This window comes from Lissotriton helveticus, chromosome 3_2 (genome assembly GCF_964261635.1).
Source record: "Lissotriton helveticus chromosome 3_2, aLisHel1.1, whole genome shotgun sequence".
Lineage (NCBI taxonomy): Eukaryota > Metazoa > Chordata > Amphibia > Caudata > Salamandridae > Lissotriton > Lissotriton helveticus.
In genome coordinates, this window is record NC_136062.1 from 212,456,454 (window position 1) to 212,477,276 (window position 20,823).

The window sequence follows — 20,823 nt, forward strand, 5'->3', positions numbered from 1 at the left end:
GTAGGACTCTTCAGGTAGACTGCTGCAGAAGCTGCCTCTCCAACGGCAGTAGAACCTGAAGGGTGGTCCCTTCCCATTGTGGGTGGGTGACAGGGGGGTGGTGGGTGGGATCCTTCGATTCTCCGAGGGGTGTGGGGGCAAAAAAAAAACGAAGAAAAAAAAAGTCAATTTTGAGGTAGGTGCATGAAGGGTCAGGAACGCATAGCATGATCAGAGTAGTACTAATAAGTACAACTGAAAGAGAAGATTTAAAACAAAAATCAAAAGCACCAAAGGAAATCTTAGAGATCTTATTAAATCCTTGGCTTGTCATGTTCAAACACTTGTTAACCATACATTAGACAAGTTTAAATAACAGGGAGAAGAATCTTGATATTGTAGTTACAAATGTGCATACACTGGGCCATCAGTTAGGAAAGTGGTTTTGATTACTTTTGTTATTCAACACAAACTAATATTTCAGGAGACTTGGCTACTGGGTGGAGTGAATTTCCTTAGACTACTATTCAACTATCTACCAAAAGTACAAATGGGCCCAATAGATGAAGACCTGTAGGTGGACTATTATCAATAATCTTCATTGATATGGCAAAATGGGTAAAATTTTAGATATGTAGTGAACATGGGGATTTGTGATTAAATATTTTGAGTCGCTGTTAATAGTCTTCTTAGATTTTAAAGATTTCAGAGGTATCCATTTGATAGAAAATTACAATACGTTTACACTAAGCACAAGATAGCAGTGGTATATGCTGGCCAGCACCTCTGTGCAAGTTTGTATTAGAAGTCAAGATATAAACACAGGGATATTCTCCAGCGTGCTCAATGTCGAACACTGTGCCATCCACATTGTTGTACTGTATGTAGGAGACCCCACATCCAAATAAGACCAAAAGCTTTGTTAGACAGAGCACAACCCAAAAGTTTGTTACCACAATGATTTAAGTAATTCTAACACGCGTGACATCATATATAGCGCAACTCAAGTATTGTCCAACAAAACAGAAGAGTCTTTTTATTTTCAAGTCTTCATCAAAGTTGACTCATCACAGTTGACACGTAGACATAAAGAAATTCACAGCCGACACGTGTTTTGTCTTGGGACAACTTTTTCAAGGCTGTACAAAAAATGTGTACATCTCATTTAGCTCACAAGAACAATTCGAAGCCAAACATTCTTCTGTATTTTCTTGATGGTATTACCTTAAAACTTAAATACATAGTATAAAAAAACACGAAAGTGAATATACTAAGAAACTTACAAACTTTAAGGATACTGAGGGAAGGAAAAGCAAAAAAAGAGAAGAAGAAAAAACAAGAACAAAAGTGAAAGACGGTATTAGTGTTGTGAAATCACACAAGAGACAAACAGTAACCCGAAGAAAGTGCTCGAAAAAAGAGTGATTAGATTAGATTTTATATTCGCTCGCTATTAATTCTAATCTAATCACTCTGTTTTCGAACACTTTCTTCGGGTAACTGTTTTGGACAATACTTGAGTCATGCTATATATGATGTCACGCATGTTTGATTTACTTAAATAATTGTGGTAACAAACTTTTGGGTTGTGCTCTGTCTAACAAAGCTTTTAAAATTACAATACGTTTTGTATAGACCGTCAACTGTGTAGCTACCTATGTGAAAGTAACTATGTTGGTGGATTGGGGGCCTCATTTTAAAATTTGACTGAGAAGAACTGGGTAATCTCTCACAATCTTAATTGACTGCCTGTCAAATTCCAAAGGGCACTTATTTATCTTTTTGAACACCTCAGGAGGAATTGAGATTTTGATCTCTTTTTTTGTCTTTCAATTATTTTTATTAACAGCTTTTTGTTGCAATGCAATGATCATTATTGGTACTCCTGACACATAATTCCAGTGCTACAACATCAGAAATAGGGGATTGTCCGGGTAATACAACAGGCAATAGTGACAATATCAATGGCCCCTGTTTGGGTTACATAATTGCGCAAGGGAAGCAGGTCATAAAAATAATAAGTAATTAGCCATAAAGAATTAAACATTGCAAGATCTCATTATTTCCTAATCAGCTGTCCGAAATGTGTGGACGTTCCTGCCATTACCCCACCATGCCAGGTGAATCCCTGACGGTACGTAAAGGTTCAATTTTTAAGGAAAGGAGCATGTCAGTGAGGGTGCGGAAGGACTATACTCTATCAGCCAGATTCATCAAGCGAAATGCGCTCGCAAAAGGGCCAGATTCTGAGAATCTGGCCCTTTGCAAGTGCAATTTTTGCATTTGGGATTCATCATCCCAAATGCAAAAATCGCTAATAAAGAATTCGCAAATTTGCGAGGATTAGCATTTAAGGAATCTCTATTAGAAATTCCTTAAATGCTATTCATGAAACATTTAAAAATTGCGAATTCGCAATTTAGGACCGCTATTTACCACGAAGTCAAACCTCGTGGTAAATAGCAAAAACTTAGAAAAATGGATTTAAATGCATTTTTCTAAGTTGCATGTTACACACACACATGTCCTTTGGACATGTGTGTGCACAACATCAGTGTAAATTCACATTTCAGGGGTGCTACAGGGTGTCCTTTGGACACCCCTGCACCCTTGAAATCGCATCCTTATTTGCGATTAACAAATTGCTAATCGCAAATAAGGAACATGTAGGAATCGCAATATTTTTTGCAATTCCTACATGAATCCCGTTTTGCAAGTCCTTAATAGCGATTCCTTATGAATCGCTATTAAAGACTCGCAAAACGGGTCTTTGATAAATCTAGCAGTATGTCACAGGAGGCGGCAGGAGGAATAAGTGTCTTGTGGTTATTCAAAGTTTGTGTCCAGACGTGATAGCAACTCGGAGGGTACGTTCTGGGGCGGTCATGCAAGCTAGGGCATAAATGTGTCATGTATGTACAGCGCAGTGGACATGGTGCTAGCTATAACAGAGCAATCATTGTAGCGCCTGTTGAGCCAGTCCTAACTAATGTAGAAGAGCCGATTGTCATTCAAGAGGGTCGTTCATCCGTTTTCACTTTCACTATGAATAGGAAGGTTTCCCAGCACTCACTTTCGGTCCGGGAATCCCCTCTCATACTGAGCAACTAGAGTTTGAGTGTTTCGGCCCTAGTCCAAGTCAGCAAGGCACTCAACCACCGTTGTGTATCTGGGGGTGCAAGAGACTTCCATTCCATGGATATGCTGTGCTTCAATAATACAAAAAGCCACATCTATAAAATGATGTTGCTTCCCCAGTAGGCACTATTCAGGTGTGGGAGTGAGAGTGTGCATCGCTGTCAGCAACCAGAGCAGTTATCTTCCTAACACAGTGTTGCGAATCGCGGCAGCAGAAAGTGCCGACCCAGAATACAGGCTACAACAATTCTTGAGGGAGTATCGCAGCACACCCCATTGCACAACTCAAAGATCTCCGTGGTCCCTCATGCTGGCCGGACCACGGAACGACATGTTTCCAAGAGTAGCTGGTGAGGAACAGCCACCATACGACCCAAAGACAACTCAGATGAAGAGACAAAGCACCAACGATCGCGCCGACTGATGACGCAAAGCAAAGACCCGTGTCCTGATACCCGGATGCTTTGTACTAATCTGAAATTGCTGGAACACGGGGAAGTTCAAAACACCTTACGAACCAGGAGTGTGGATGGTAAAGCCACCAAAGGCACAGCTATCACGGCGGAAAGAGACGGCGAGACAGTGACCAGAAATGTTTCATGGTTTAATAGAATTCCCACTCCAGTCACAGAACCACCAATGACAGAAGGGCCAGAACCCCTAGACATCTCTGCGGCAGAACCCAACGACATATAAGGAGCAAGTATCCCATTAAGTCCATCGAGACCCCAAGGACCCGATCACTGTAGTCCGGAACAACAGGCCACCCGTGTGGGAGTTCCAATGTCACATAGTCCAAGAGACACTCACCATCACCAATATCATCTGAGACCGAACCCTAAGCCGAACCGAAGATTGGCTGACTTGATGTGCTAGTTATGTTTGTTCAATTTGTTACATGACCAACCTGATAAGGGATGAAACGTTCTAGTGTTTCTGGCAGCAAGAGCGACCCGGATCCCATTCCACACAATGTATCACTCTCTGGCCAGGCGTGGCTCGGGACTTCCGGTCCGACTAAGTAGCTGGTGTGTCCCATTGATATTATTGCTGCACTATGTGCCATGTGCAAGTAGCTAGACCGCAGCTGTCCTAGCACTTCACAACCGTGTATAAAGCCGTAATGGCGTGGCGGGTGCAAGTGGCAGAGAGGAGGACGTGTAGCATCTGGGAAATGGGGTGTTCGGATTTGTCTGCATTCCATGTCTCCAGGATAACATTTCGGAGAACCCTGTTTATGAGGAACTGTCCCTTGTTTAAACCATATGACTACACTAGATCCTGAAAGAACATGAGTGTACCCTCATTGAAGAGGTAACCCAGCAGTGTGAGCTCCACTTCGCTCAAAGTAGCCAGGTCAGGATGTTGTGCTGCCCTGCACAATGTAGGCAAATCCCAAATAACAATTGCGAGGAAATATGGTAGCGCCGAGCCTTTAGAGTGCATATATATGTGCCAACAAGGGCGCTCCACCACCTTCACCACCTTCTGTTTAAACTCGTGTTGTGTACTGTAGGCTGAATCGGACAGCCAAGTGTATGTACTCACATCCTTGGTAAAGCTCAAAGTGGGGTGCCCCCAAGCCGCCGTCATTAAAGGGGCGTTGTATTGTATTTAAGGCGACCTGACAACGTACCGAGCCTCATATCAGTTGAAGCAACAACGCATTCAGCTCACGAAAGAAGCTCCTAGGGAGCAGGAGTAGCAGGGCTACAAAGAGGTACAATAGTCGGGGGAGAGCTAATATTTTAGATGTAGCCACCCGACCCGGCAGAGACAGTGGAAGAGAGCTACAGAAAGGCAGGGATGCCTAATGGAGCCCACGGCCTTGTCCAGATTCCCCATGAATCAATGTGAGCAATATCCCCCACTGAATATTCAAAAAAAATGGTAATATACCTAAATGCATATATGACCCACAGAGTTTTTAGTTTACAATCATTTATTATTAAAAATATGCATATTTTTCTTATTTGTTTTTCATTAGATTTATCACACTTTATTCTAAAAGACACACTTATACATGTGATAACTAATCCCTATAATAGCGTGTGCAAAGAAAAAGAGCCCTAAATCTATACAAAAGAAACAATAGCTGTATATATATCAAAATAGCAGACTTACAAATCATGTGAAGAAAACACTACAATAAAATACACAACTACAATGAACATATACATAAGACAAAAAGTTGACACATTAAATACAAAAAAATCACAACAAACATAGAGACAGGGTGAGTGCGCCGACGCGCGTTTTGGGAGTATCAAATATTAGAAGTCCTTCATCGGGGCGTAAGATTCATCATAATTGAGTAGTGATCACACAGGGCCATCTATATTTGAGGTATTTTATCCATCAATGAAGGAATAACAGGGCGCTAAACAAAGAGAATAAAGTGTATAATATCAAGGCAGAGACTGTCCCTGGGCGAGACCAGGGGGCTATAGATGTGCATGAGGCGAAGTATGAAAGGATCCAACCTCAGCGAGCCTTGTAAGGTGTATTAAATTCTTGTAGATGATGCACCTGGGATACCAAGAAGAGGGGGGGGGGGCGCAGGCCTTAACCCAGTGCCACAAGCAGTGCAGTTGTATCGGACAATAAAATGTAACCACAGCAGGGCAGGCAATGTTATTTATCCAAGAGATGAGAATCAATAGGGAATCCTGTATGTCTGTATATTTGTTTAAAATTGTAAGCCCAATGTCGTCGAGGCCCGCCCTTTTGTGAGGGTTAGGGGTCTAAGTTATATAGGTAGAATTCTTCCTGCCATCCTGATATGCAGGAGACGGAATATGAGGATGAAGTCTCGCGGTGTAGGGTGCCCGCCGCGAGGTCTGTGTCACGGCAACTCCATGGTCGTGCCAAACTTGTCCAGATTCCCCTCCTTGACATCTTGTTCAGTGTGACATATTTGGATAACTAGATATTTAAAGGTGTCATAGCACCATTATAGACTGGTCATAGGGGGAGCATCCCATTCCGCAGCCTGTCTGCGCACCAGAGGAAATACACAGGACTTAGCCGGGTCTGGTGGCTCAGTGGACTAATGCATCCACTGCAGGGGCCTGTGTTAGAACTCATGGTCACAGGTTCTAATCCCGATGGGTCCACTGAGCCTTTCATCGATCTGAGGTCGATAAAATGAGTACCATTGAGTTGGGTAACAATAAACATCTGATATTCAAGGCCAAGAGATGCCGATGGGGTAAATGTGCGCTTAACAAATACACAATGTGTTATGTTATGTTATCCCAGTTCACAGGTAGCCCAGAAATCTCAAGAAGGTATCTAATATCTTCATATGGCCCGGAAGCAATGCAGCCACATCTCGGAGTAAGATTAAGGCATCGTCAGCGCAGAGCGATATGGGGCCAGATGTATCAAGATACACTTTTGCGATTCTCAAATAGCGATTTTTAAGGAATCGCTATTTGAGAATTGCAAAATGGTATGTATGTAGAAATTCGCTATTTTTTAGCGATTTCTTAAAATTCCTTAATTGCGATTAGCAAATTGCTAATCGCAATTAAGGAATAATTTCCCATTCATTTTTATGGGCCAGGAGGCCCATAGGAATGAATGTGAAATTATTCTCAATTTGCGATTCGCAATTTGCTAATCGCAAATTGAGAATAATTTAAGGGTGCAGGGGTGTCCAAAGGACACCCTGTTGCACCCCTGAAATAAGCATGGGTGCACATGTGGTGCACATACATGCCCTAAGGGCATGTATGTGCATCACATGGCACTTTGAAAAATGCAAAAATGGACATTTTTCAAGAAATTTGCAAATTACCACAAACTTGAAGTTGGTGGTAATTTGCGATTCCTTAGGGACAATTAGCAATTTTTTTTGCATCATACATTGCATTTAAGGAATCGCAAATTTTGCGATTCCTTAAATGCAATCGCAAAATAAGGAATCGCAAATTTGCGATTCCCTATTTCGCACTGAAATTTGCTACATACATACTATTTTGCTCAAATGAGTTCGCAAACGCCGAATTTCGGCGTTTGCGAACCCATTTGAGCTTCATACATCTGGCACATAATGTGGTATACATCCCGTTCCCAGATGCCCCACTCCTCAACAACAGACCACTCTCTATATGCAGTTTATGAATGATATACCTACAGGGAAGACATTTAATAATGGTCAAAATACTGGATTCGAGATTCATGAGAGAATGAAAGTAATCATCTGCCACTACGATTAGTTATATCTAGTTGGGTTAAGAATGAGGCACGAATGATAGTCACGGACCTCGACTTCTTACAAAGGTTTATGACTCAATACTCTAATGTGAGTAGTAAAAGAGATTACAGACAGTGACACCTGTTCCATCTAAGTTGGTGGATGCAAACTAACCAGAAGCTTTTGGTGGGTCTGAGCTACAAAATCAAGCAAGTTCCCTCTGTTATTCTTTTGAAAAAGGTGCTCTGAAAACAAATATCCTGAGACACAGTTGGAGCTGACACCAGCATATAGTGCCATCTAATCGTAGCGAATGCTTGCTGCCTCATCATGAATGTAAGCATATATACCATGCCTTCTGTTGTGATATATGCATATAACTTTGAAGTGACTGCACAGGCCTTGAAAAGAGCCGGCCAGGGGAAGCCAGCCCTGGCTCCTAGGACCCTACTGAAAATCCTTGTCCCAGCCTGGGAAGATGAAAACCATTTGTCAAAAATGATTGGCTAAAAATATACATATATATATTTATTTTCATTTAGTTGGCAGACAACGCTTACTGCTTTAGCTTTTAAGATTCTCAGAAATTCTGGAGTCTAGTTTACAATGGCTCTGGTACGATAATGAGGGCAAGAGCATTAAGCGGGATGAAAAAAGTGGGTGGGGTCGGGGCTCTATAAGAAGCGTGGATTATGTATTATAGGCATGGCTTAAATGTCAACTACATTTCTGTGATTTCCATAGCGTGCCACCAAAGTATGTTGGTGTCTTTCTGAGTTTTCTGTTATTAGATCCAGATATATAACGCACCAATTTACATACACTTAAACCAGCCAGGACTATGGGCTTTGTCAATCAATGGCTGTCTATGTGCTCTCTGGAGAGAGGTTGAGTATTGGATGACCATGTATTCTGGACTTCTTTTTGACCCACTGATAGACACTGTGAGAAACTTGCCCTGCCTCCAGCCTCAACTCCAGAGCTCTCAATTGTTGCTTGTTATAAACACCTAGGTGTGACTCGGTTCAAAGTACGCAATATAGAAGACTAATATACTACACACACAAAAATACAAAAAAGCAACATATTGAAAATAGCTGTCACTCTTATGGGGTGTAAAATTAAATAAAACCTGGAGTTGCGTCACAAGCGCGATGCAGCTCCAGCAATGCTCTGGGGGCCCTATCTAGTTAATGCTGCGTCAATCCTTACGCCTGCTTCAGGCAGGCGCAGGGTTTTGGCGCAGCATGGGCCTAAAAGTGACTACGTGAAATCTAGTAGATTTCACTCAGCCACTTTTAGGAGGCGTTCCTGCGCTGGAACGCCCCCCCCTGGACAGGAACGCCTACATGTGGCGCAGGGCATTACAACGTGACGCATCTCCCAGATGCGTCACGTTGTAAGTACCCCTGCGATGGAGCAGGATTTGCGCTGCCGCTGCGTCACAAAAGTGACGCAACGGCAGCGTAAATGAGGCGCAAGGGGCTTGTAAATCTGCCCCTAAGAGTTGAGACTGAGCCAATAGCTTTGTATGGTCCTCCCAGTTTAATTCTGGATTGACGGGTAGTCTATGCATTATGTCAAGTGAAAATATTGTACGGTCATTGGAATACCAAATTCATCTCTACTCAAGCTTTCAGATTGAAGCTGAGATTTGGCAACTGACATACCTATTAACTTTTTCTTGGTTGTATTTTTCTCCATGACTAAGCTTTTTTCATTAATACTTAAGACTCAAGTGAGAAGCATTGGATGACCTTCAAAGAGTTTGAAATAATGTTCATGCGCTGCTAGACATTGTGAATATGCCCCAGGCCTCAGTAGATTTAAAAAGTCAGTAGCATGTATGTATGCGATTTTTCTGTAGTACAAACATAACCAAAATACAGGGGAGTACTGAACAAGGTCTGTGGCTAGCATAATGCCAACGAGCGATAGGACAGGTAGTTGTAATGCATTGTGATTTAGTGTTCTTTAAGGAGGTGTGCATTCAACTTTTTACGAAACTGGAGCAGCTTTGCGGAGGTCCTGATGGATTTGGCATATAGTGTTCGAGATCCTTGGTGCAGAGATGGAAAAGGCCTGCTACCTTGCTTTCTTCTTTTTACACTTTTCAGTCTGGAGTTTGATAATGTCCTTGCAGCTGATGTGTCCAGAACAGAAATTGTGAACTTCTCTGGAAAATAAGTTGGGCTCCTGGTTGTGATGGCTCTATAAATGATGCCGATGGTTTTAAAGATGATGCAAGTTGGCAAGCGGAGCCAATGTAGTATATTTAGGATGGGGGGGTGATATGATTATATTTCTTCAGACCCTGAAGTAGGTGTACTGCTGCAAGTAGAATGCTCTGAAATACTGCAAGTGTAGACTTCTGGAAGCCATGGACCCATCTTCCAGCTCCAAGAGTATGAGGACTTGAACGGGAGTTCTGAAGTCACTTTCAATTTCACTTTCTTTAGAAGAGAGAACATGTGACAGACTGACCTTGTGTTTTTGGTAATGTTTTACTTGTGGGTCAGGTTGGTATACATGGTGAATTCAAGTGACTTGACATTCGGTGAAAGTTGGGGTTCAAAGCCGTCAAGGTTCTCATTGAGCTTGGTTTGTACGGTTTGTTGTTCCTGGACAATATCAGGAATTTTGTCATGGTTATGTTGAGCTTCAGGTACCTGCTGGACATCCAGGTCTGGATGATGTGCAGGCAGTGTTTCCTGTCTGAGACAGAGGAGACTTTCAAGCAGGGCATATTGGTTAATCCCGATGATTTTATCTGAGTGGAGCACCAAGCGGATCTATATAGCAGTTAAATATTATAACGGACAGTAAGAAACCCGCAGATGATGAGGACCTTTTGGAACCAAGAGGTGCCCGTATGAACAAACTAGTGTTGGTCGGAAAGTTAAGAGGAGAACCAATGAAAGACATTGCCGGTACATCCCATTGAAGACTCTAGGGTGCATACGAGGGTCCAGCAATATCAGAAGGCACATGGCCCAGCGACTGCTGTAAGTGAGAGTTACTGTAAAGGCCTTGCAGCCTCTCCACTTTTTTATGACTGGCAGAATGCACATTGTTAGTTGTGGGGGCTTCAGAGCAAAGGCCTTTGGCCTTCCCTGTGGGGACCCCCAAGGATCTCCCCTGAGCCGCCCTCTTTTTAACCTCTATGTGACCCCTCTGGCCGAGTTGGTGAGATCGTTCAGATTCCAGGGGCTCTCCTACGTGGACGACACACAAATCATTCTTTCCATAACAAATGTTTTGCAATCAGTTGCAGAAAAGTTTGATCAATGTATGTCCATCAATGTATGCTGGATGAAGGGCAATTCATTAAAGATCAATGCGGTCACAACTGAGGGGCTAGTTTTTGCCTGGTGACCTGCAGACTGCGGTCCCCTTCCTGTCCCGGTCATAACAGCAAAAAATCTGGGGGTTACTTTTGATGAGGGTCTAACATTCGATGCCCAGGTCAGCCGTACAGTCAGCACCTGTTTCTATATCTTAAATACCCTGAGAAAGGTGCTTCCTTATACCCCATCTAAACTGCATCGTTCACTATCATCACACTAGTCACCTCCCGTCTGGACTACTGCAACACTCTGTACCTTAACATCAACGCAGTATCCCTGAGAAAGCTTTGGGTGGTACAGAACGCAGCGGCAAGGCTGATTCTTAACATCCCGAAGTATCAGTCAGCCAGGGAAGGAATTTGAGCCTTGCATTGGCTCCCCATCAGGAAGCGCATCTCCTTCAAGGTCCTAAATATGGTATATAAGGCTATGCATAGCAAAGGTTCATCACATTTAAAAATCTTGTTTCAGTGGTAACTCCGGGGAGGACCTTGAGATTCTCCTCATAGAAAAAACTGTTTCTCGCAGATTTCACAGGTCCAGATAGGGCGGTCGCTCCTTTTCTGTGGCGGGAACCAAACTCTGGAACTCCTTGCCCCCTTTCATCTCCAAGGCGGACTCTCTTCCGGTCTTTAGGAAACTTTTGAAAACTTGGCTATATGCTTCTTAGCTGGATGTTGGCACTTCTCCCTCCTCCCTCATCATTTCAGTGCCTTGACACCCTCTTGTAATATTGAGCTTTATAAATATTATCCTATCCTATCCTAACACAGGCTGCTTTTTCAGTGATCTTGCCTATGTAGTGTAGGTGAGCGATGGATCGGTCTAAGGAGAAGCCATCAGGATTTAGTGTAGGTTTCTTTATGATTTAGAATGATATGTCCTTTCTTGAGAGACCTAGGTAGATGCCTTGAATGAAACAGTGAATGACTATGGTGAGGGAGTGTCTCCAGAAATCGTTAATAAGCAACCAGGGTAAGACATTACCTTTGTGAGAAGTGATTTTGAGAAAGTACAGTATGGCAGCGAATTCTGCACAAGACAAGATTTTGTAGGATGACCATAGTGGGATTTTACAGGAAGAGGTGGTGTAAGTGATGAAGCAAGCTTGGTGTTGTCATTGTGCTGTCAGAGCATTTGTAGTTTTTTCACTGAAGAAAAGGTTTATGGCATTTTGCTTTTCTGTAGAGTGAATAATAGGTGGGCCCAATTACAACTGATGAGTTTACTTAAGGGTTTCTACTAATTTGAGATTAAAATAGTGGTCTCTGATACTGAAACATCTTGGTCAGTTTATTGAATGAAGGGAGTAATTGCATCAATTGAAACATGTAATGATTGCTGACTTTGTATGCAGAAGGTTACCTTCTCAAGGTTTCATCATTTATTAATGGCCTGTTGATAACTAGAAGCAGTGGTCACACCCTCTTCTCTTGGCTCACTTGGAAACGTAAGGGTGACTATTTCCTGAATCCATGATGTTGCTTAGGGGGAAAATAGCCAAAGGCATAAAAACCTTCTGTACAAAGATAGATAATATAGAAAATTGAGTAGCTGAGAGATGATGACCTAATCTCAATACACCCTGACTAGGATGCAATACACCTTGAGCAGAATAACAGAGGGAAAAGTGGTTAATCTTACAACTATTACTTTGTGTGATTCGTTTTTTAGCTGTAGGATAGGAATTTACTATGGCTCACAGGTGTTGAAGAATTCTAACATGTACCTACAAGTTTACAAGTGCCTTCTAAAACATGCACTGCATGATCATTTTTGCACACAAAGAAACCATCTAGTATTATTGGTTTGTCACTGAATGCTGTGTTATATTGTGAGATGTTCACACCAAAACGACATGCTCTGCATGAGCTTCATTTGAAGACCCCTTTCCTGGACGACAGCAAATTACTAGTTTGTATTACTTCGGGCCGCTAATCACTAATGCATTGCTCATGGATGAGGCTCTCCTAAATGTAATGGAGGGTTTCTTCAGGAGAGAAGGCTCTGTAGTTGGATCCGTGTGTACTATGGGCCATAGTTAGTTGTTAGCAATGGCCCTTAGCTGTTGTTCTTGTTTGCTAACTGGAACAATCAATCTAATGTTCATATGATGACTGGTGTTGGTGGAGCACAATAAAGACTTCCATTGATGCACTAAAAACGTGGTCCGTGCTCCGTCACTAATACAGGTGGCAAGAAGAATGTGAGCGGAGTTTGTGCAATATATATATATATATATATATATATTTATATATATATATATATATATATATATTATCTTGGGGTCCATATCAGTGAGAATCTAGCATGGTCTCATCAAATTGAAAAGAGTACCATTTGCCTCCAACATATAGATAGCGCGATTGCCAAGAGATCCAGAACATCTCCGTTTAGACCCATTTCTCCGCTACTTGAGTTGCACAGGGCCAAGGGCCTGGGAGTGGCACTGTATGGAGCAGAGCTGTGGGGTCTCAAAAATCTATAGGAATTGAATCTCGCTGAGAATAAATTTATTAGGGCCATTCTGAATCTGCCAAAGAATACTCCCTTGTTACCATTGAGATTGGACCTGGTCCTCAGACCGATTGGCCACTTTATAATATACAATCTCCCATAAAGGAAGCCTTGATAGAGCTGATTGCTCTTCACAAACAATCAGGGCGTTTAAAGTGGCTAAATTTGATCAGTGACTGGTTATTCAGATTACATCTGGCTTCTCTATGGGAGGATCCTGGCTCGATCAAAAGAAGTATGGTTCCTACATTAAAACAAAGGTACTGGGAATTCCAAGATCGATCTAGTCTCGGGTGCAATGTACATGGCTCCTTGACATCCAGCTTCTTAAATGTGAAGGCTTGTTATGATTTTGTGGTATGTCTGGATGATATCGAGCCGCCCCAAGCTAGGGTATTGTTTCTCAAATTTTGATATGGGACTTTGCCCCTTAATAGTTGGAGATCAAGTTGGTGTAACACTGGCTTAACTTCACTATGCCCTGCGTGCCTTTCTGCACCTGGGTCCAACATACTTTTTCTTTTTCATTGCCATGCATACGATGACCATAGGAGACAATGGATTGTACCAGTTTGTAGGCTACTGTCTTGTAGTAGGCCAGCCGAGGCATTTAGAATATTTTCATCTGACACTACGAGGTGGTTGACTTTTGCTTTTTCCAGATATTTGTTATTTGCTTGGTGGAGGAGATCCAAGATAATCAAATCTGTTCTGGGGAGTAGATTATGATCTCGATACTGTTTATATAAGTCTGTATTGACGCTGATGTATTGTAACTGTTTTTTTGTAACTGTTTTTTGAATCTCACCATGCCCACATTAGTACACACTGAATTATGACTGTTATCTGATTTGTTCATAATTAAGTTTGCTGCTAAAGGGTCTTGGGATCAAATGTTTTTTAACTAGTATTTTTAAATCGTTGTTTTATGAGATGTTTTTATAATTTTAAACTGTATTCCTTTTTGCAATGATCAAGCGATTGATCGAATAAATATTCTTTAATTAATATATATATATGTATATATCAGCCGCGGCCGGTAGTGAGAGTACCGGCCGGGCGGTGACTGGGGAGGGGGAGGGGCAGGGTTGGGGGTCGTAATGTATGGATTCCGGACCTTAACAGGTAAGTAAACATATAAATAAATAAAACGAATTTCGTTGCGCGCACTGCATCACCAAATGTGATGCAGTGCACGCAATGAAATTCGTCCCTCCTCTATGTAGAGTACCGACCACATCATGTGACTTCCCCTTCTTACTGTGCGCGCGATAATCGACACTGACGAAGGCTTGCAGCCGAAATGCGTTTGTCGACTCTGTTTAAATAAACAGGAGAGTGATGGTCAACTTCCCTACGAGTGCTGTTTTCCGACAGTAATTTTGAGGATTACGAGCTATAGATATATATATAGATATATATATAGATATATATATATATATATATATATATATATATATCTATATATATATAAATCACAATTTACAACTCTCCCCTTCCATCCATTTTTAAACCCGTTTTATGTGTGAGAAAAAAAATTACTGACTCCTATTATGGGTAAATTACATTGCAAAAAGCATTTTTGCGGTTGCAAACTCTGAATCAGAGTTTGCAACGAATAAAAATGCTGTACATCTGATCCTATATTGTAGTAATTAACTGAATAATTTATTGTACTGTGTCCATCATAAATTACGCAGTTAAGTAATTACACCAGAACTATACCTCACATAAAGAACTTTGCTTTTACATAACACTCAAAGCAATACACCAAATTTGCAGTTATTAGGATGGAATCACCATTCACGATTACCATTTTGAAGGATCCTTCATCTCCCTATTTTCACCGAGTTAATGTCTGATTGAGGGAGGCTCACCCTAGTCCAGTATGTCGACCTGATGCTAAATGTTTGCGTGTTCTGTCTTTTTCCTAAGGATTCTGCAAGAACGACAAGAACCATGATGTGAGGCTGAAGATTGAGGTGATGCGCTTGCGGAGTGCCTCCAGCAAGAATGGGCAAAAGGTGGGTGAAGCCTTCTTTGCCATTTATCCCCGCACCAATCAGCCTCGGATCAACCTGCTGGCTGGGAAAAATGAGGACCTCTATCGCTATGGAAACATCATGGCACTTCTACGGGTGCGCAATGAAGAGCTGGCGATGCATTGTGGGAGGCTGGCATACACGGTTTCCTTCCATGAACACCGCCCACCTAAGGCTCGACCGCCATCGTCCCTTTCAGTTCAAACCGCGCCTTGGCCCAACCTTATGAATCATAGAGGCAAAGAGGAAGTGCTGACTGACCGATCCACCACTTCCAAGCTAGAGGTGCCAGCCCCCCAGCCTCCACCTACAACGGCCCGTGCCTTGACCCCAGAGGTAAGACATACAAAGGTTAGTTATTCCAGCCAGCCAGTTTGAATATGTGTTAGCCAGGCGAGCAGTTTGGGCAACTCACCTCTTCTCCTATTTTGAGCAGAATCAAAACCAAGACAAATGTTATAGCTCACAGTGGGACAATGTCTGCAAAACTGTGGGCACCTAAATTAAGGATTATGGAATATTGGCAGAATTATGTGCACATCCTTTGCCGTGGAGTAACAGAAATTGGTAGAAAAATGGTTTGAAGTGCGCTGTTCAGGAATTCTAGTACTGAATTAACAGTTGTTTTTTGGGTAAAAAAATGAGGAGCATCAGAAAAACAATGTGTCCGTGTTATTTATCAAAAAACTCAAAGCGCATTTGGGCTAAAGAATGAATCTCACTGAAAGATTCAAGTTGGAGCCCAAAACTGAAATATTACAGGGTGATGCAGATTATACATCTGAATTGTGTTAGCAGAGCAGGTCTTAGTGGTCATTACTGAGATATGGAGTTCTATTGAAGGGTAGAATGGAGATGTTTGATGTGCACTACATTTAATTATTGGGAACTCTTCAAGTCAGAACTGTACTCTGAGACTGTTTTGTGTGGGTAACAATATTGTAATATTGACATTATTTTGCGTAACACACCACTGAAGCGATCTGGTGGAGATGTGTGTGGCATCCAAACAGCAAGGTACTGGACTGTGCTGATTGTCTAGAGGGAAGTTCCTCACCAGTACTGCACATAGTGTTCTAATACTTTAATCTGAGGGTCTGCAGCAGGTCCCAAAAGAGGAGACACAGTGGAAGTGTGGGAGAAGGCGGGTCCAACGATTGAAATGGAGGCTCCCAGTAGAGTCTTTATGAAAATCCTTTAATTTCGAATATATCCCCAACTTTTCCTTTGATGTTTCTTCTTCTCCCTGCTCCAGGTGAAAAAGGAACTGCCCCCTGCTGTAAGAGAAGAAACTCCCTCTCCAGACCCTCTGTTGGAGGCTTCCTCTCCTGATCCTCCACATGGTCCATCTCCTGAGCCAGTGGGGACCCATCGAAGACGGCTACCCAGTGATGCCAGCTTTCACCTTTCCACGCCGGGCTACAGTCCTGAGCCAGACCCCAACATCCATCACCATGTAAGTAAGAGAAGTTGCATGTTTCATTGGCTCCGTCTTGAAGGCATCCATCTGGAAATGTTTGCTTACAGTGCGTGGTCTAACAAATGCATCTGTGATCAAATAATATGGCTCCATAACACCACGATGCAATGTGTCTCTTGCAGGTAATTTTCGACCCGGCTTTCTCTTTATGTCCGTGATGTCCTATCTTTCTCTCCCCTCTTCTTTCTCCCCTTTCTTTTTCATTCCTGCTCTCCAACAAGCCCTTGTGACGAAAAATAAGTCCAGTCCCCAAAAACGAGTGCATCTGTCTGCCATCTCTAACCTAGTGGCGTACCGTACAAATAATGTCGCGCCCCCCCCCCCCTCTGCAGAATGTATGGTCATCAAGGGTCCTTGAGACTCCCATATCTCACAGATACTCATTGGTCTTGGGCTGGGGCTCCCTTTAAAGGTTTTGGGGATCCCTTGTGGTTTGGGAGACCACCTGCGCCGCAGAGGCCTGCATTCCACTCTTGCGGTGACCACTGCCTCACATTTAACACTGGGTTTCAGTCTTAAGAAGGATCAGCGTTGAGGCGCATTATCAGGGTATGTGAGTTCACAGGTGTAGTCAAAGAGTGAGTGGATTGACCTGAACTCCAGTATCTGGCAGCCCAGCCAACGCCTGAGATGTAAATCTGCAGCGGGGGGCAGAGAAGTGCTATACTTTCAATCTGTTCAATGGCTGCAAGTCACAGGCGTCATTTTGCCCGGGCCCGGGTAAACAAGCCAAGGGATATATACAGGGCTCGGATCGGGGTACCACGCGGGTGGACGGGGTCCCCCCACTTATTTTACCGGGTGGAGGACGTCCCCCTGCCCAAAAGCTGGCCGCATTGAGCATGTCCAATTCCGACAAGCAGACTGCTTAAAGGAACTCGTCACAGCACGTACTAAGCCACACCTGCGCATCGGTGCGGCGCAGGAAGCGGGTTGTACGGAGGAAATAAGTCCACTGGTAATAGACCCCCACCAGGAACATATTGACAGCAGTTCAGCACTTGTCCTTCTTCACTCTTCCAGCTGACTGGTAGCATGAACTGCTCAATACTTCAGACACTATAGACACAGACAGCAGACACTAGATACAAAGGCACTGCTCACGTATTGACACAGTAAGCAATATATCTGGGCAAAAGGTATCACAAACGGAGATTTATTATTACACATCGATACACATTGGGATACATTACAAGTAGAAATGATCAGTCCATACCTGCCTTCATAAGCTACATTCCACAGAGTGTTAACGTGGCCCCCCCCAAGTGAACAGGGTCTCCCTGTAATACAGGAGACTACCTTTCGTGACGCCACTTCCTGTCGTGACGTCACTTCCGGTGACACCACCTAACTTGGAGCATCCCCCCACTTCTTTTTTTAGGACTTGTGCCCTGGATATATATGCTATTAAGTGGCTTGTGGGAAGGCTTGCGTTAGCATAGTGTCAACGGCCATGATATGGGTGAATCCTGGTCTCACCTTCCTGAAACATAGAAAAACAGAAAGTGCCCTTGCAGCAAAGCTCAGCTGAACCAGTCCAGTGAGTTTGTGTTTTTTTATGAATCTGCAACAACGCCTCTTGCTGCAAAGAGTGATGAACTACCAAGCCAGTATCGAGGAATTCAGAAACATTTCGTACAAAAGACCTGATAGTGCTTTTCAGGTAATCACTATCCTTTCAACGAGACTCTGTCAGTCTTTATTATTCGAAATTAAAAAGAAACTGTTAAGTTGTTTTTCAGTTCAGTATGGATCATAAAATAATTATTCTACTAGTATATCAAATACAATTCAACCCTGCAGCATTTAAATTGTAGATGTTTCATTATCAAAGTAATTTTGATAGGATAACAGCAATCCTATTTACTTTCATACATCAGTACATTTTCTCATTACTGCACATAGAACTACGAAGCAATAATACAGAGTTGTGTAAAATACAAATTATAGTCTCATAACCAAACTGTAACAGAAGCGGTGTTTTGCAGACCTAGTAAGTAAAGGAGCAGTGAACCTTGTGTGTGCGGCTTATACATGTGAAAATGTAGTTTTCATGATCATTGGATATTACATTTTAACTCTTCAATTATAGGTCTTTTTCTGAGACACCAATGCAGCAAAATGCCCAAATTAATTAAATAAACTACTATTTTTCTTTTCTTTTACTGTAATCTTTTATTGTTATTTTTTATTGACTTTAAATTTAGTCAGTTATCAAGCACCCTTTGAGTCTTACCATTTAAACTGCAGATTTATGTATACATTTATAAAAATGAAGATTAACAGGGGGGTGTTACCAGCAACATGGCTGACTAAGATGCACCGATCGTGAGCTCCAGACAACGGAGCCAAATCTGTCTGTAATCCAGCCATTCCGCAGTTCACTGCTGCACAAATTCCTTATGAGAGTCCTGCCGCCTTCAACCTGCGTTCATACGAGCATTTTTTAAGGCTGATAAACCAGCGATGGCCACGAGTGTGCGAAGCGGAGATGGCCACATTCTTATAAGAAAATGGCAACCGGTCTGGTCGACACCTAGCAGCAGGATGAAGAAACGGGAGCACCGGGTTTGAAGAGGTGTGGAGCTGATCCTGGCCGTCGGAGAATTGGGCCGATGACAAGGAGTGCGGTGATCCGGACTTTGCTAGCCCCTGCAATCTGGCCGAGACTCCTTGGCCTTCGATTGCCATGAGGTGGGGCAGCGTTGGAGCAGTGCAACCCAGACACTGCCTTACCATCGGAATGCTCCTGGAGGCTCTGCGAGGAGATTCAGCTGGAGTGGTGTCCTTGGGGGCCCAGAGCCATGGGGGGGCTGGTTCTTTTCTTGCGGGACTCCTCTGGGGGTACATGGAGCATCCTGGCCTCCTGTGACGGCCCAAGACTGCGGCCTAGCCTGATCCTGGAGACGGCCTGGTGGTATCCAAGCATCACGGAATACCGAGGTGGGTGATTGCGGTGCGAGAGTGCCGCTGGCCTAGCAAAACTCGATCCAGTGCCGCCTGGGGTCCCCTCTTCTCTTTTCCCCCTTGCTAAGTGGAGGAACCGCAGTGGCCCGCAGCGGGTGCCACCTCCCCGACTCTTCTCCCTGCAATGCGACTGTCCCAGAGTTTGCGGGGAGGTAGCTGGCTGAGATAGAATCTGCGCCCCAAATGGAGGGATTGCCTGGTGCCCCAGGGGGAATTATTGACTGTCACCAACCTTCACAAGATTTTTGAGAGCGGTGCCAACCAGCTGGGCTATCCCCCCCACTTACCCTCACAATGGAGTCCCTCACATACCTTAGGACACCTATCTGAATAGAGGTGATCTACCCTGCAGCTGATCATCAGTGAGACATGTGCATTGGAGGCCAGTGAAGGGGGATCGTCAAGGCCTCCACTACCTGACAGACACACCTAGTACATATAAACGCCTTGGAACTCACTCACTGCAGGGGCTTCGGGCCGAATTACATTCATCTGCTGTGTTGTGCTGGTTGGCAGCCCACGCAGGTGCTCTGAGGATCCCTATCCTCCATCTCTACAGTGGACAGGGCCTATCTCTACTTGGTCGAACGAGGGTCGTGTTTACCTGATTGTTAACCACGGAGATTCGCCATAAGCATGGTGAAGGATAAGGGTCCTAAAGAATCTATGTGTAGGAGAGTAGGGTCTGCAATCCTATGATCACCCAGATTTTTGCTTTTTGCTGCACTGGTTTACGACTTTCCCTGGCTGTGGGCCTGCTAATCAGACCCACAGCCTAGCTGTTCTCTCTATCCAAATTGTACTCAGGTACTGAATTGGCACTGGGCCCTCTCCAAGTCCCTGTACCCAGGGCTGAGGTGCACCCAGAAGTCTCCCAGGGGCTGAAGCATGTATTATGCCACCCCTGGATTGACTAACTAAAACTGACACAACTGGCTGCACGACAGCTGGGGCAAGGTGGTGTACTCACCCTTTGCTTTAGATATAGTATACCTATATCTAATCCTAAAATGGACACACAGATCTCCTATCAGTCACTCCTATGGCAGGCCTTAACAATCCTGAAGGCAGAGTGCTTGGAATCGTGTGAGATGGTGCTCTGGCATGAGCTGAGCCTGTCTGCGGCTTTCGGGATCTATCCCTTAGCCGTTT

At 43.5% G+C, this 20,823-nt stretch overlaps 1 protein-coding gene across 1 annotated transcript in view; it reads left to right on the forward strand.

Moving 5' to 3' along the window:
• The window catches only part of CCDC33 (coiled-coil domain containing 33), a 1,331,950-nt gene that overhangs the window by 75,202 nt on the left and 1,235,925 nt on the right, over positions 1 to 20,823 (forward strand). The window contains exons 2-3 of the mRNA XM_078684539.1: positions 15,118 to 15,560; positions 16,480 to 16,680. Of these exons, the coding sequence (XP_078540665.1) occupies positions 15,118 to 15,560; positions 16,480 to 16,680 (644 nt within the window). The remainder of the gene's footprint in view (positions 1 to 15,117; positions 15,561 to 16,479; positions 16,681 to 20,823) is intronic.